Source organism: Asterias amurensis, chromosome 18 (assembly GCF_032118995.1).
Source record: "Asterias amurensis chromosome 18, ASM3211899v1".
NCBI lineage: Eukaryota > Metazoa > Echinodermata > Asteroidea > Forcipulatida > Asteriidae > Asterias > Asterias amurensis.
The window spans coordinates 16,229,826-16,242,927 of NC_092665.1; the positions used below are offsets into that span (position 1 = coordinate 16,229,826).

General features: G+C 38.5%; 2 protein-coding genes across 3 annotated transcripts; one reads left to right on the plus strand and one right to left on the minus strand.

Annotated features, from left to right (window-relative positions):
* Positions 1–2,903: 2,903 nt before the first annotated feature.
* On the plus strand, positions 2,904–10,829 carry LOC139951076 (uncharacterized). Of its 2 annotated transcripts, none has more exons than XM_071949902.1 (5): positions 2,904–3,005; positions 3,590–3,833; positions 6,010–6,108; positions 6,371–6,462; positions 7,811–10,829. In XM_071949902.1, exons 1-5 carry the CDS (start codon positions 2,979–2,981, stop codon positions 8,585–8,587), a joined length of 1,239 nt encoding a protein of 412 aa, XP_071806003.1. In that variant the 5' UTR covers positions 2,904–2,978; the 3' UTR covers positions 8,588–10,829. The 2 variants fall into 2 exon arrangements, with proteins under 2 accessions (XP_071806003.1, XP_071806004.1); XM_071949903.1 differs by lacking the exon at positions 2,904–3,005 and adding an exon at positions 3,488–3,491 and having other exon boundaries at positions 7,811–10,825.
* A 109-nt stretch (positions 10,830–10,938) lies between these two features.
* Positions 10,939–12,735, minus strand: LOC139951075 (uncharacterized). Its single transcript, XM_071949901.1, has one exon. The coding sequence runs from the start codon at positions 12,388–12,390 to the stop codon at positions 10,939–10,941; it is 1,452 nt and encodes a 483-aa protein (XP_071806002.1). The 5' UTR covers positions 12,391–12,735.
* Between the last annotated feature and the right edge of the window lie 367 nt (positions 12,736–13,102).

Below are 13,102 nucleotides of genomic sequence, written 5' to 3' on the forward strand. Positions count from 1 at the left end.
CCGTTGTTTTCTCCCGACTCCGATGACCGATTGAGCCTAAATTTTCACAGGTTTGTTATTTGATTTAGAAGTTGTGGTACACAAAGTGTGGGCCTTGGACAACACTGTTTACCGAAAGGGTCCAATGGCTTTAATATCGCTACAATTTCACTAAAATACAGTTTTATGGAACACATACTCTGTGAACATTTCTTTGTTCCCTTTTGGGTGTGCACTGCCTACTAGCAGCTTGGAAATCCAATTGTGCCCGTTTCAATTTAATTTCTAATGATTTGGGTTAACACGTCAAAGATTAATGTGAATGAAGGTACACTTCTTGCCACCTGATTTAAAACCCTCAATTGAAGCACCTGTTTAGTCCTAACAGCGGCACTCATTTTATAGTTTGAATGAGTGTATTTAATGATATTCATGTTCATGTTCATGTCTCGTGGTCCAACTCATTCAGCGGGGCTCGAAAGGCAAAATTGTTCCCGAACATGGGGCACTCAGATAAATTTTAAAGCTTTTAAAGCCGACTATAAAAGCTTACGGCCCTCACATGTAGGTTACGGTTGATCTAATTTAGTCTAAATGAACCAAATTATTCAAGGCTAAACCAATACAAGAGAGTCGTCGCCCCATTTCCATATTTCACTTACACTTCTCGAGACATCTTTTAAAGCCCTTTTTAAATACGCTTGATGAAACCTTTTCCTCCGGCTAAGCCTGTGCCAGGTGCAATTGTGTCCGCCATGCAAAACTGTTCGCTCCGGACACCTTTGCATGTGCAATAGTGTCCGGGGCTATGCAAAAACCGTCCGGTGGACATGTGCATGACTGTACATGTATGTGCGCGCGTAAGCGAGCGTGCACGCACTGAACCTACGTAGTGCAGCATGATTATTTACGTATTTTATGATTGCAGCGAACACCAAACGGCCGAACATTTCCCAGCATGTCATTCATGACATGCACTTAGCTTGTAAAATAACAAATGGCGAACGTGTACTGTAATCGACTAAGGGCGTTTTATACTGCAAGGACGGTTTTGCACGGGGCGGACACAACTGCATATGCAAATGTGTCCGGGCGGACACAATTGCATTATGCAGCAGCGTCCGGGCGGACACGATTGCATATGCAAAACCGTCCGGCGGACATTATTGCATATGCAATAATGCCCTCCGGATAGTATTGCATAGAGGACATAATTGCATGCGACACCGGATTCTGAGAGCGTGTAGCTATAGAGGGAGAGCTAGAGCGACTATCGACGCAAGAAAACAATTCGACATTCTTGGAGCTCATAAGTTTTAAATTAAGAAGTAAAAAGCGTTGGCGACAAGAGATGGCTATAAAATCAAGTTTTTAAAAATGCGAAGATTAACCCCAACCCGATGTTGTATTTTATCGTTCAAAATACACCAAGCCACAAATTATGCTATTTGTTTGACACAATGTGCCAACCGAATAAAACTATAACCACAAACGAACTTCATGACAAAATTTGTTAAAATTAACTTGCCGTTCCGTGAACGGTTATTTTTGACATTTTAATTTAATCGCACTCCGAGAAACCTTGAATAAATATTTCCCCGTTATCCTTTTAAATACATTCTACACAAACAATTCAATGACCTTTGCCTGATACTATCTCTTATTGCTACTTGATGATGTTAACAAAATGTGACATTGGGGGACAACAGTTTCAATTTATAGACAATTTGTTAATGCCGTATGGTGCCAAACTCTCTTGTTCTATACAACAATTCAACTTGATTAAAGCAAAACATTGCTGAAAAGGAGAAAACAGTATGTTCTCTTTATACCAAGACGGGAGAAGAAAACACTGTATGGGTCAGGGAACTAAACAGACATGACAGTAGGATTTGAAAATATACAAATTGGTTATTAAAAAGGCTTGCGGTAGCATTGTTGGACTTAAAAGCTTGCACGGGAAAGTCTATGCAGCAGCACCGAACATGAATATGAAGTGCATTTTACATTTCCATCTTCATCTCTTTTTTTTGTCTTTCTTTTTTTTTTTTTACTAAAAAGGGGCAACAACAAAGTGGATTAATTTGTGTGAAAGTTGCTTCAAAGGGCTGTTCGTTCATAATTGTTTCATTTCTCCTTTCCGTATAATAGTATTCCTTTCTCAAGGGTCACTTCAAACACCTCGAAAAACAAATATTGCTCGTCCTTGGAAGTAATTATCCCAAGCTATATATACATTTTAAATCTCTTCCGAGATCAACGATTCTATAAGTTTAATTTAAATTGAGAAATTTGGAAGGAGCAGATGTGATACAGAAAAACAGGCATAATTATTAGATTTGTTGGTAAGATATTAAAGAAATGTGAGAGGAACATTTTGTTGGTGCGTCTCGCCGTTCTGTTTTTATCTCATAAATCAATCGTGTGACATTTTGTAATTATCTCAAACCATTTATTTATTAATTTATTTTATATGCTCTTTTGTTTCAATTTGTTTTGTATTTTTCGTTATTTTCTGTATTTTTTTTTCATATCTTAATTTTACTTGTTATTATTATTGTATGCGGTGGTTGTTTGTTGGGGATGTCTATTTTTTGGGTATTGTTTGTGTTATTTATTCTTGATTGACTCAGATTTGTTTTTTTCTGTGGAGCTTTTTCTGTTTCAATCAAAGCATGTGTTAAACACACAGTGCGTTTTTCCCCAATAAAGCAAACATAAATATCTGCAAAAGTATTTGAATTGTCCATCTTCTGCGACTGCTTTCCTTTTTCTCTGTGCCTCGTTCTTAACTATTCATGTCTCTTCCTGCCTGACCTCAATCTGTCACGAGATTACGTGTAGATTGTGTTCTGTAGTCATTTAAAAAGACTCTGCCACGGTAGGGACTGTCGGCAAATGTATCTGAATGCTTTGAGGCTCCCCCCTCCCCCACCCCCAGCCTGAGAGACCTTGGCCTATCTTTAAGACATCAATGTATGTTCTTGGCGTTCTAGTTGATGTTTGAAAGGATAAGCGGAATCACTGTGAGTAATGTTCATACACTGATATTTGCTTATTTACCGTCACAAATTGCAGTTAAAATTAGATTTGTTCAAAGTATAAAGACAGTTGTTATGTTAAATGGTTTGGGGAAATGTTTTTGTGTTGCAACCTCATTCATCTGTGTGTGTGTGTGTTCCTTGCCTCCAAATATCAAGTTATATGCACTGGTCGACTTATTTGTTGTAACAATAGACTGATGTATACAATGGCCGCAATGTTTCCATGCCAACTTCACAAACCCAGCTACCATTGCCTTTATTTCGGTACCTTCTTGAGACCGCAGGGAAAGGGGGGGGCTCCATACGGGAATTCCAAAGACCGGTGCTCCTCAAGGAATGTTGTGTACACAATCTATGGGGAAATCTTTTGTATAATGGATAAAAGAAAGAACAAAGCTGTCTCCACATGGATGCAAAACGAGAGTGTGCATTTGCTGCTGTGAGATCTTTGCTTGCGACTTCAAGCAAGTCGTTGTACCAGACAATTTTCAAACTGAACTCATAAATTGTTTCTTAAAATACTATACAAAATATTACTGATGTTTTTTATCTTTTATTTCCCATAGGTTGTGGACATGTTGAATCGTTTATACATGTGTTTCGATGGCCGTATCGACATCTACGATGTATATAAAGTGGAGACGATTGGAGATGCGTACATGGTGGTCAGTGGTTGCCCTCATCTCAACGGGGATAAACATACCGGGGAGATCGCAACGATGGCCCTAGACCTTCGTAGTGCAATCAAGCAGGTTCAGTTGCCACACGACCCGGAGAGAAAGCTAGAACTGAGAATCGGTATTCACACTGGTAAGGGTTTCGATTTTTAAAGAAAATTCTCAAATTCTGAAAAGGAAAGTCATTAAAAGGACCCAATGGAACTAAGGTTTGAGGGGCTATATCCTTAGATGATTTTTTTTCAGTTTTTCTTTCTTCTGTAAGAGTTATATTTTGGTTTATTTAATTTCATTGTTCAACCTCTCGATGCTGTGTATGTATTTGTATGTATTCGACCTTCTTGCTGTATTTTTACTCAAATAAATTCAACCAATTGATCAAATTTTACTACTCTTACAAATTTGGACATTCTTTTATTTATGCTATTATTTTTCTTGTACTGTGTTTGTAATTGGTTTTGCCTCTTGGTGTACAAGAACTAATTATTATCCCGCAGCGTACACCTGTTTGGTTGCAATGCCCCCCTTTGGTTCGAGTCGTTGTCAGAATATGCTGGCAAGCTTTCCCCCTAGATTAAGGGCGGGGGGATATTTTGTATTTCTCATAGGATGTTTTATCCAGTGAGTTGTTAACGTGTTCAGTTATAACCTGGGTTATAACTTGCCTCAGTATTTAAGTTTGTTAATTTGTTTGATCTATCGTTGACAATTGACATACAAATTCTGTGCACAAAGAACATACTGGCAGAGTTTGTCTTGCCCCCATCAAACCAAATCACTAACCCCTGTTGATTGACACCCCTCTATGACATGTGGTATGGTCCAACTTAGGATATCATGGCCTTATATGAGACGACTGCCGGTACGATGTGATTAAAGCAATGGAAATATTACAATAATGTCATCATGACAGGTAGTTACTACAGTGTTTTAAACATCTGTACATAAAATGAAAAATATTCCCGAATGATAACAAATTCGGTTTTCCGGAAAAACACTCACAGCAGGAAAGACACAACAAGATAAGTGCATTTACCGGGATGCTCGAGGAACACTATTACTTAATATTCCTAACTGGTTGAGCAAAATGTTTTTTAATAATATTTATATAAAATAAATTGCTCCTAAAAGAAGAGGAAAAAATATCGATCACTAAAACCCCCAATCCAGTTTTAATCCAATCAACGTCCTTAGCATTAACCCGTTGAAAAACATCCTTATTAAATACACTAACCCCAAAAGTTCAAATTCAAGAGATTATTGAATCAAGTTAAAATATGACAATGTGTAGGGTTTCCGGGGTAAAGGGTAGGCCTTTACTAAAATTTAATTTATGGGTTTTATGAAGAGTAGGACTTCCTGCTGCGGAAACAAGGGGCTATTATATCTCGTAGTTGGTTTCTTACTCTAATGAAATTATGTTTGTGTGTGTCCGTGCAGAACATAAAAGACGCATATATTATTGGCACCGACAGAAATGTGTGTAATAAACATGTACCGGTAGTTGAATTTGTTTTATGAAATTGCTTTTTAAACCATTTATGATAAGTTTAAAGAAAAAATTAATAATGACAAACTTTATATTTTTGTTTATAATTTTAAAGAATATTGTTTTGTTTGCCTGATATTTGTTTTTAGCTTACTCGATTATACACAAATGTGACGCACATAATATTTCAGGATTTTCTCTAAACCTCCTTGAGAGTTCAGATTTTCCTTTAAAGCAGTGATATAGTCATCAATGTGAGAAATAAATAGTCCACAATGTGTCTTAAAGGCAGTGGACACTATTGGTAATTACTCAAAATAATTATTAACATAAAACCTTTCTTTGTGACGAGTAATGGGGAGAGGTTCATGGATAACATTGTGAGAAACGGCTCCCTCTGAAGTGCCATAGTTTTCGAGGAAGAAGTAATTTTCCACGAATTTTATTTCGAGACCTCAGATTTAGAACTTGAGGTCTCGAAATCAACCATCTAAACGCACACAAGTGTGACAAGGGTGTTTTTCCTTTCATTATTATCTCGCAAGTTCGATGGCCGATTGAGCTAAAATTTTCACAGGTTTGTTATTTTATGCATATGTTGAGATGCACCAACTGTGAAGGCTAGTCTTTGACAATTACCAACAGTGTCCACTGTCTTTAAAGTGTGGTTTTGTTGTTCTTATGATACACAGAGTCTGTAACTCACCTGAATTGTAACATCTTAAAGGTTCTGATGGGTCTAGAATATGAGGGAACCCAAGCCCAAAAGCCCTTTTCAGGAATTTTCATAATCTTCCAATTTCCTCTTTGTATGTTTTAGGGCCGTGTGTTGCGGGTGTCGTTGGTTCAAAGATGCCTCGATATTGTCTTTTCGGTGACACCGTAAATACAGCTTCAAGAATGGAGTCAAACAGTCTACGTGAGTTCGTTTATTTTTTGGCAATTAAATTATATTTTTCTCTAAACATAATATTCGCTTTTGGTATTTTTATGTTCGTTTGTTATCTCACGTATACGCTATTGTGTTATATTGTTTATTTCATGTTGTGTTGTAACATGTTTTTGTTTTATATCTGTTCTGTTGGATACGTACGCCATTTATTTCGATGTTTATTACTCTACTTGTTACCATGGTGATAACGTGCTCTGATGTGGATTAGATTGAATCATTTTGTTTTCAGCAAATAAGATCCACGCCAGTGACGTCACATACATGGCCCTGTCCAAAGACAGTTCGTACGAGATGGAAAAGCGAGGAGAAATTAACATCAAGGTGAGACTGTTTGATAGATCTGTCCTGTCTTTGGGTGAAAATAAATTTGCCGTTTTCGGATTCAAACTTTCCTAATGGTCAAGTGGATGCTGCAGAAATCAGTATCTGAAATGCGCTTAGGTTTCGGAGTTGTTTATAAAAATGCCACGGTGTGATTTTGTCACACAGTTAATCCACACTGATTACATGAATGTATTTAATGGTGAGTTGTTATATGTGTATTGCATCTGACAACAGCATTCTCATGAAGACATTCAGAGCATACTGATCGAAACGTTGTTTCACCACGTTGAAGAACCGACACAATTACTCATAGAGATAAATGTTCAAGTACAACGCAAACCTTAGTCGAATATCAATGATCACAGAAACAAAGGAACTCCTCAACAGGCCCGACCAGGCTGAGCAAAACTAATAAGCAAAAAAAGAGAACCCAGCCAGAGATGGCATGTGTGAGATGGTATTTTGGATGATAAACTTGTTCTTGCTTGTGAGCAGAATTGTTCATGCTAAGCTATGTTTTGTGATTATTAAGCAGTTCCTTAAAATGTGGCTTGAGCATGAGTAAAGTTTTTAAATTCTGCTTGAAATTATACCAGGCTTTTTCTCAGCGAGAGATTGTCCGGGTCTATACTTCCCTCATGAGATTATAGGGTGCTATCATTAACGACTCTTGTTTCTAATTACCAATGATTATTGGAAAAATTTGAAGCACCCTTGAGTCGGAGGCTAGTCTCGTTGCAGCTATACTTAGAGCTACACTAAGATATCTTGACAATTATTCTCCACCCTCAGGTGCAGAAATGTCATCAGAGATGGAATTATTAATTCCTTCTCGAGGACACACGGGAAAATGTCTAATGAGAAACGTCAATCTTAATATCTCAATGACGAGCTAAAACCTTTTAGAGTTAGTCAGTGCTATCACAAAATAAATTGCGAATAATATTTCATTAAAATGAAAAGAGAGCGCAAATTGAAAGTAAATTCCAGTAATTTTGATTGAGCTGAATTCAGTTTCAATACATGCATACCTACATTACAGTACAGCATTGTAAAGCGCCTTTTCAACCAGATCAAAGCGCTAAAAAGCAAACCAATGTAACTTAACTATACAACATTATTATACATCTGACACAAATAAAAAAAATTAAGAGATTTTTTTTTCAAAAATGAATCAGTCATGATTGCATCAATTAATTCATTGGTTTCGTTTTTTCTGTTGATTTGATTTGATTTAATTTGATTTGATTTTGATTTGATTTGAACGGTACAGTATAAGTGAGTTTATTGCTTGACATCGATTTAAAAATATAAATTGTCTCAATATGTTGGGTTTTTTTTTCAGGGAAAGGGTATGATGAACACTTACTGGTTGGTTAGCCGTAAAGGATACGGCGAGCAAAATGAAAGCATGGTGTGCCATATTGACTTCGCTAAGATCAGAGCCCAAAAGAAGGCTGCACGGGAGGCTAAAAAGAAAGCAGAAGAAGAAGAAGCCAAGAAGAAAGCAGAAGAAGAGGAGGCGAGAATTAAAGCAGAGCAAAATGAGGCCAAGAAAGACGAGGACGAAGCAGGGTCTACACAAAAAGCAGAGCAAAATGAGGCTAAGAAAGACGAGGACGAAGCAGGGTCTACACAAAAAGAAGAACAAGCTGAAGCTAAGAAAGATGAAGAAGCAGAACCCACAAATAATGAAGTGGTGGCTGTGGCTAAGAAAGACGAAGCAGAGTCCAGAAACAAAGAAGAGGGAGCTGAGACTACGCTAGATGAAGAAAAACACAAGTCAACCATTAAAATTCCACAAGACGAGTCCACAAACAACAAAGGAGAGACGACACTTGAAGGCGCTAGTAACATTTCTCCCTGGACTGAGGCTACAAAAGAAGAAGAAAAATCAGAGTCCATAAATAAAGAACAGGCAGCTGAAGCTACGCTTGATGAAGAAACACACAAGTCAGCCGCTAAAAATATACCACAAGAGGAGCCTACAAACATTAAAGGAGAGACGACACTTGAGGGCGCTAGCATTTCTCATGTACTTGTTTTCAAACCGGCAGCAACGGGCGCGAGTGACCACGTGGAGTCAAAGGCAGCTGATAAAGATAATTCAAATAATAAGTGAAGAAGTATTAGATACAGATAATGGTGAAGTACATGATGATATCAAATGAGTTGAGGACAGGTCAAGAGTAGTCTTTTGAATATTAAGGAGGATGGATAAACACAATATTTTTATCAAAATTCAGAAACCTCTGATTGTTATTACGCACGCCCAACCCTTACCAGCAGACAACATTTTCATACATTTGTGATGAATAAATTGTGCAAGTTTCTCGCGCGTATTGTAAATGCGAAACAAAAGTCGAATGAAGATTTGTTTGTTTGTTTGTTTGTTTGATCTTTTAAAAATATATTTACACAATTTTCTGAAAAATTAAAAAAACAGTCTGTTAAAATAAAGAATAATGTTCCTGTGCGACAAATAAAAAATGTTAACACATTACTACCTCCGAAACAAAATCATATAAATCTTCGTTGATTGTAAAGTTACTTTATTACGGCCTAATTATATTTCATTGGCTATACTGTCCCAACTTACAACACATTATTTTGCAGCCATAAACTACGTATAAACAAGTTTCAATAAACCGAATCTTTTACACATAACATTCAATGCTTAGGATCAAAACTTGGTTTAGGAAGTTCAAATACGCGCGAGACTTGCACAAGTCTAGTATCATAGTTAAACACGACTCTCCCTACCCTTCCCACATTTCCGGGATCCGCCTTAAAAAAAGTGCGTTTCATCCAAAACACTGTGCCAAACCTTTTTTGGCTTAATTAAATATCAAAATAGCAAGTCATCAGAGTTTGTTTTTGTTACCTTGCATTCGAAAGAGAATACGATTCAGTGAAAGCAAACAAAGTGTCGAAAATGAAAGAAACATAAATACCGAGTCATATCAAGAATATCAGTTACTGTATAGTTTTTATTTCGATCACGAAGCCTCTTCTTGAAAAAGGGTGGTTCAATATCTAATAAATGTTTACTTTGCATGCAATACGTCAAGGTACTATACCTAGTTCTATTGTTTCTAACATTCGCAGCTGGGCCCATTCTCAGGACACTATTCTCAGTATAGTTTTATTACACTCTAGAAGACTCACAGGTCAGAGTGAACCGGATGTCAGGAGTCAGACTTGACCCGGATGCCAGGTCACAACTGACCCATATTCAGGGTGCCAAGGGCCTGACCCATTTGCGGTTCAGACTATTACCCAAGAAGTGGTTACAAATGGGTTTTAAACTCAAACTCTGTGTTAGTTCGACCCATGTCTGGGTCATTTTGACACAGATTCCGGATTATATTGACCCTGCAATGGGTCAGGCCTTAATGGACTCGGAATTTGGTAAAACTCGGAAATCTTTTTAGAGTGTCTGATGAATTCTTAACTTACCCATAGCTCATTATCTCACTGTATTGTCATACTCCCTGTATACACAATGTCATTTGTAGTGTTAAGTTTCAATTTAAAACAATGGACCAGACTATTTTTCCAGGTAGCCACGATTTGCTAGGGTGTTGTTTCTCCTGGGCCCAGTATTAACATTCCTTTTTCCCTACCGAAAAGCTACATTGCATACCAATAAATCAAAGAATCAAATTAATAACCAAATGTTTTGTAAGCTTGCTTGTTTTATAGTGTAGCTGCTGTTCTTTGTTTTTGTTTCTTAAAAGTATAATTTGCATTTTGTAACTGCCGCTAAATGTCCATGCGATCTCATTTAGACCAATCTTGATTAGTGTTAGTGTGATGGCGAGTGTTGCGTTGTTACGATTCGGGTTCGATGGTGTGTGTGACACCTAAACGTAGCCCGAGCCCTAAATGTAGCCTGACCTAAATGGTGAGACAAGTTTGTCGACGTTTCGGTCAGAATACGCTGATTATCTTCAGGATATTCCAGATCTCTATGAAAGTCCCCAAAGTCAACCATGAAGTTGTGATGACACTACATGTTTTTACTTAAAGGCAGTGGACACTATTGGTAATTGTCAAAGACTAGCCTTCACAGTTGGTGTATATTACCATAAGCATAAAATAACCAACCTGTGAAAATTTGAGCTCAATCGGTCATCGAACTTGCGAGATAATAATGAAAGAAAAAACACCCTTGTCACACGAAGTTGCGTGTGTTTAGATGGTTGATTTCGAGACCTCAAGTTCTAAATCTGAGGTCTCGAAATCAAATTCATGGAAAATTACTTCTTTCTCGAAAACTATGGCACTTCAAAGGGAGCCGTTTCTCACATTGTTTTATACCATCAACCTCTCCCCATTACTCGTCACCAAGGAAGGTTTTATGCTAATAATTATTTTGAGTAATTACCAATAGTGTCCACTGCCTTTAACTCAACGAAAACTGAAAGTGCCTGTTCATGGTTGGAAGATAGTGCTTTTGCTAAAGGCCCTCTATATTGCATAAGAGTGGGTGACTTTTGAGCCAATTATGGTGGCGTACTGTGACATCTCGATGCTTTCAAGAGATTTGTTCGGTTTGGCATACAGTGCGTGGATCGACTCCTTGTGAGCGTGCGTGTCCCTGGACTGTTGGGCCGTCCTATGTGGCTCAGTCACGGCGTGGCTGGTTGCCATTGGTGGCGGGGGAACTGCGGGTGGCTTGGGGTTGCAGCGTGGATCTCCAACAGTCATGTACTCTGAGATTGTAATGCTTCTCTGTGGTCTTGATGTCAAGCGTGTTGAATTCCCACTCTCCCGTCTGGTAGAGTCTTGGTGCTTGATGGGAATGGTGCCAGACTGACGTCTGTGTTTGGCGATTTTGTACAGACACAAGGCAGAGACCACAATCATGATGAAGACGGCCAGAATGACCCCTATGTAGAGATCAAAACTAGTGAAAGTTCCAGGAGTGTCTTCTTGTTTACAGTTGGTGATATTGAGAGCTTCGCTTGTCGCATTCAGACCGACGGCATTGGATGCAGAGCATGTCACAATGAGAGAGTTGAACGACACGCAGTTGTTGATTCTCAGGAATCTTGAAGTAGCATTCCAGCTTACGTCTTGAAACCCACTATCAGAAACATTCCACGATAACCTAATGGTGCCTTCCTGCACAGTCCAAGAATAGTGCGACATTTCGGGCACAGCTTCTGATCGACACTCTAAGTGGAGCTCGACCATCCCACTTTCGCTGTTGTACTTTCTGTCGACAGCGACAGTAACGTGCCCAACACGCACCTTCAACGGTGTAACCGAGCAGTTGGGCCCCCTCGATCCGCCCCAGCCCGATATGCATACGAAACGTCCATAGTTGTCGCCCCCGCGAAGGCGATGTTTCACAATACTCGTTGAGCCTGGCTCAATCACGCGTGATTCTGCGAGAAGAGTACTCTGAGCGTTAGTTCGGGCCGAGTACCATGATAGCAGGGTGGGAATTTTAGTGTTATTTGGTACTCTGCACACCAGTGACACGGTATCATTTACATGTGGGGTCGTTGGATTCAAAGTACAGATTGGGGTAGGAGGTTGAATAACAGTCAGACGCGCACGATTTGAATAAAGTGTTTTGGGAGAGTGCAAACATCTGAGGTCGCCTCCTTGTTTGGAACGAACATTGAGAAGCAGAAGCGTTGACATACAGTCTTTTAACAGAACGACTACGTCTTGTCTAGCATTTGTCTCTCTGTAAATGGTCGTTGATGTTGATGTTCCATTAGCTTCCGCCTCAGAGTAACGAATCCAGACTATTCTCTCGCATTTTTTAGTTCGGCATGTGAACGTCGCGTTGCCTCCAACTTCGACAGTAACATCATTTGGTTGTATAGAAAACACGCCATTTGATGATGAAGTCCCAAGCACGAATATTTGAATGCTACTGATAAGCAGTAAAATGCATAAAGCCATATTAATTCAGTGATTTAATCAATTAAAACAACAACTGAGTCCAGAAGACGCCTTACATAGGTAGTGTGGACCCGGATTAAATGAATCAATGTTATTTCAAATTGACTTATTACAACTAAAAATTGTGGTTCATCGCTCAGTGAAGATGTTTCCCTTTTCGTTTGCATCAATTTCAGTTTTACATTCGATGTGACTTATTATAATATTGTTATACGATTATTTGTTTTTGTTTCCTTTTACAAGAGTGCACTGTGATGTTAGTTTGTTACACCTATAAATTAACAACCTTGGCAAAATAGCGAAAGAGAAAATAGTTTATAGAATGTGTCAATTAAAAGCTGAAACAAAAACACCAAGTTAAACAAAACATTGAATTACTTGTAAAGTAGGCCTGAGGCTCCCGGGCCCGTTTGATGATGAAGTACCGATCAAAATACGGCATCTCTTACAGACGGGGTTAACCAAATTGACCAAAGTCGGCCGATAAAAGCTTTCTAATTGGGAAGCAGCAATTAGCTAAATGAGTTGGTTACATCAGTTTGGTAGTATCAATACCCGGGATCCTGCCTAATTGACAATTCTGACCAATTTCAATCAAGAAACGCTACAATGATTAACTTGCAACTTGTTATGAACGTCATCTAAAAATTAGCAAAAACCCAAGAACAACTCAATCTCCATTAAGGTTTACGTGGCCGGTGGGGGCGCCTTG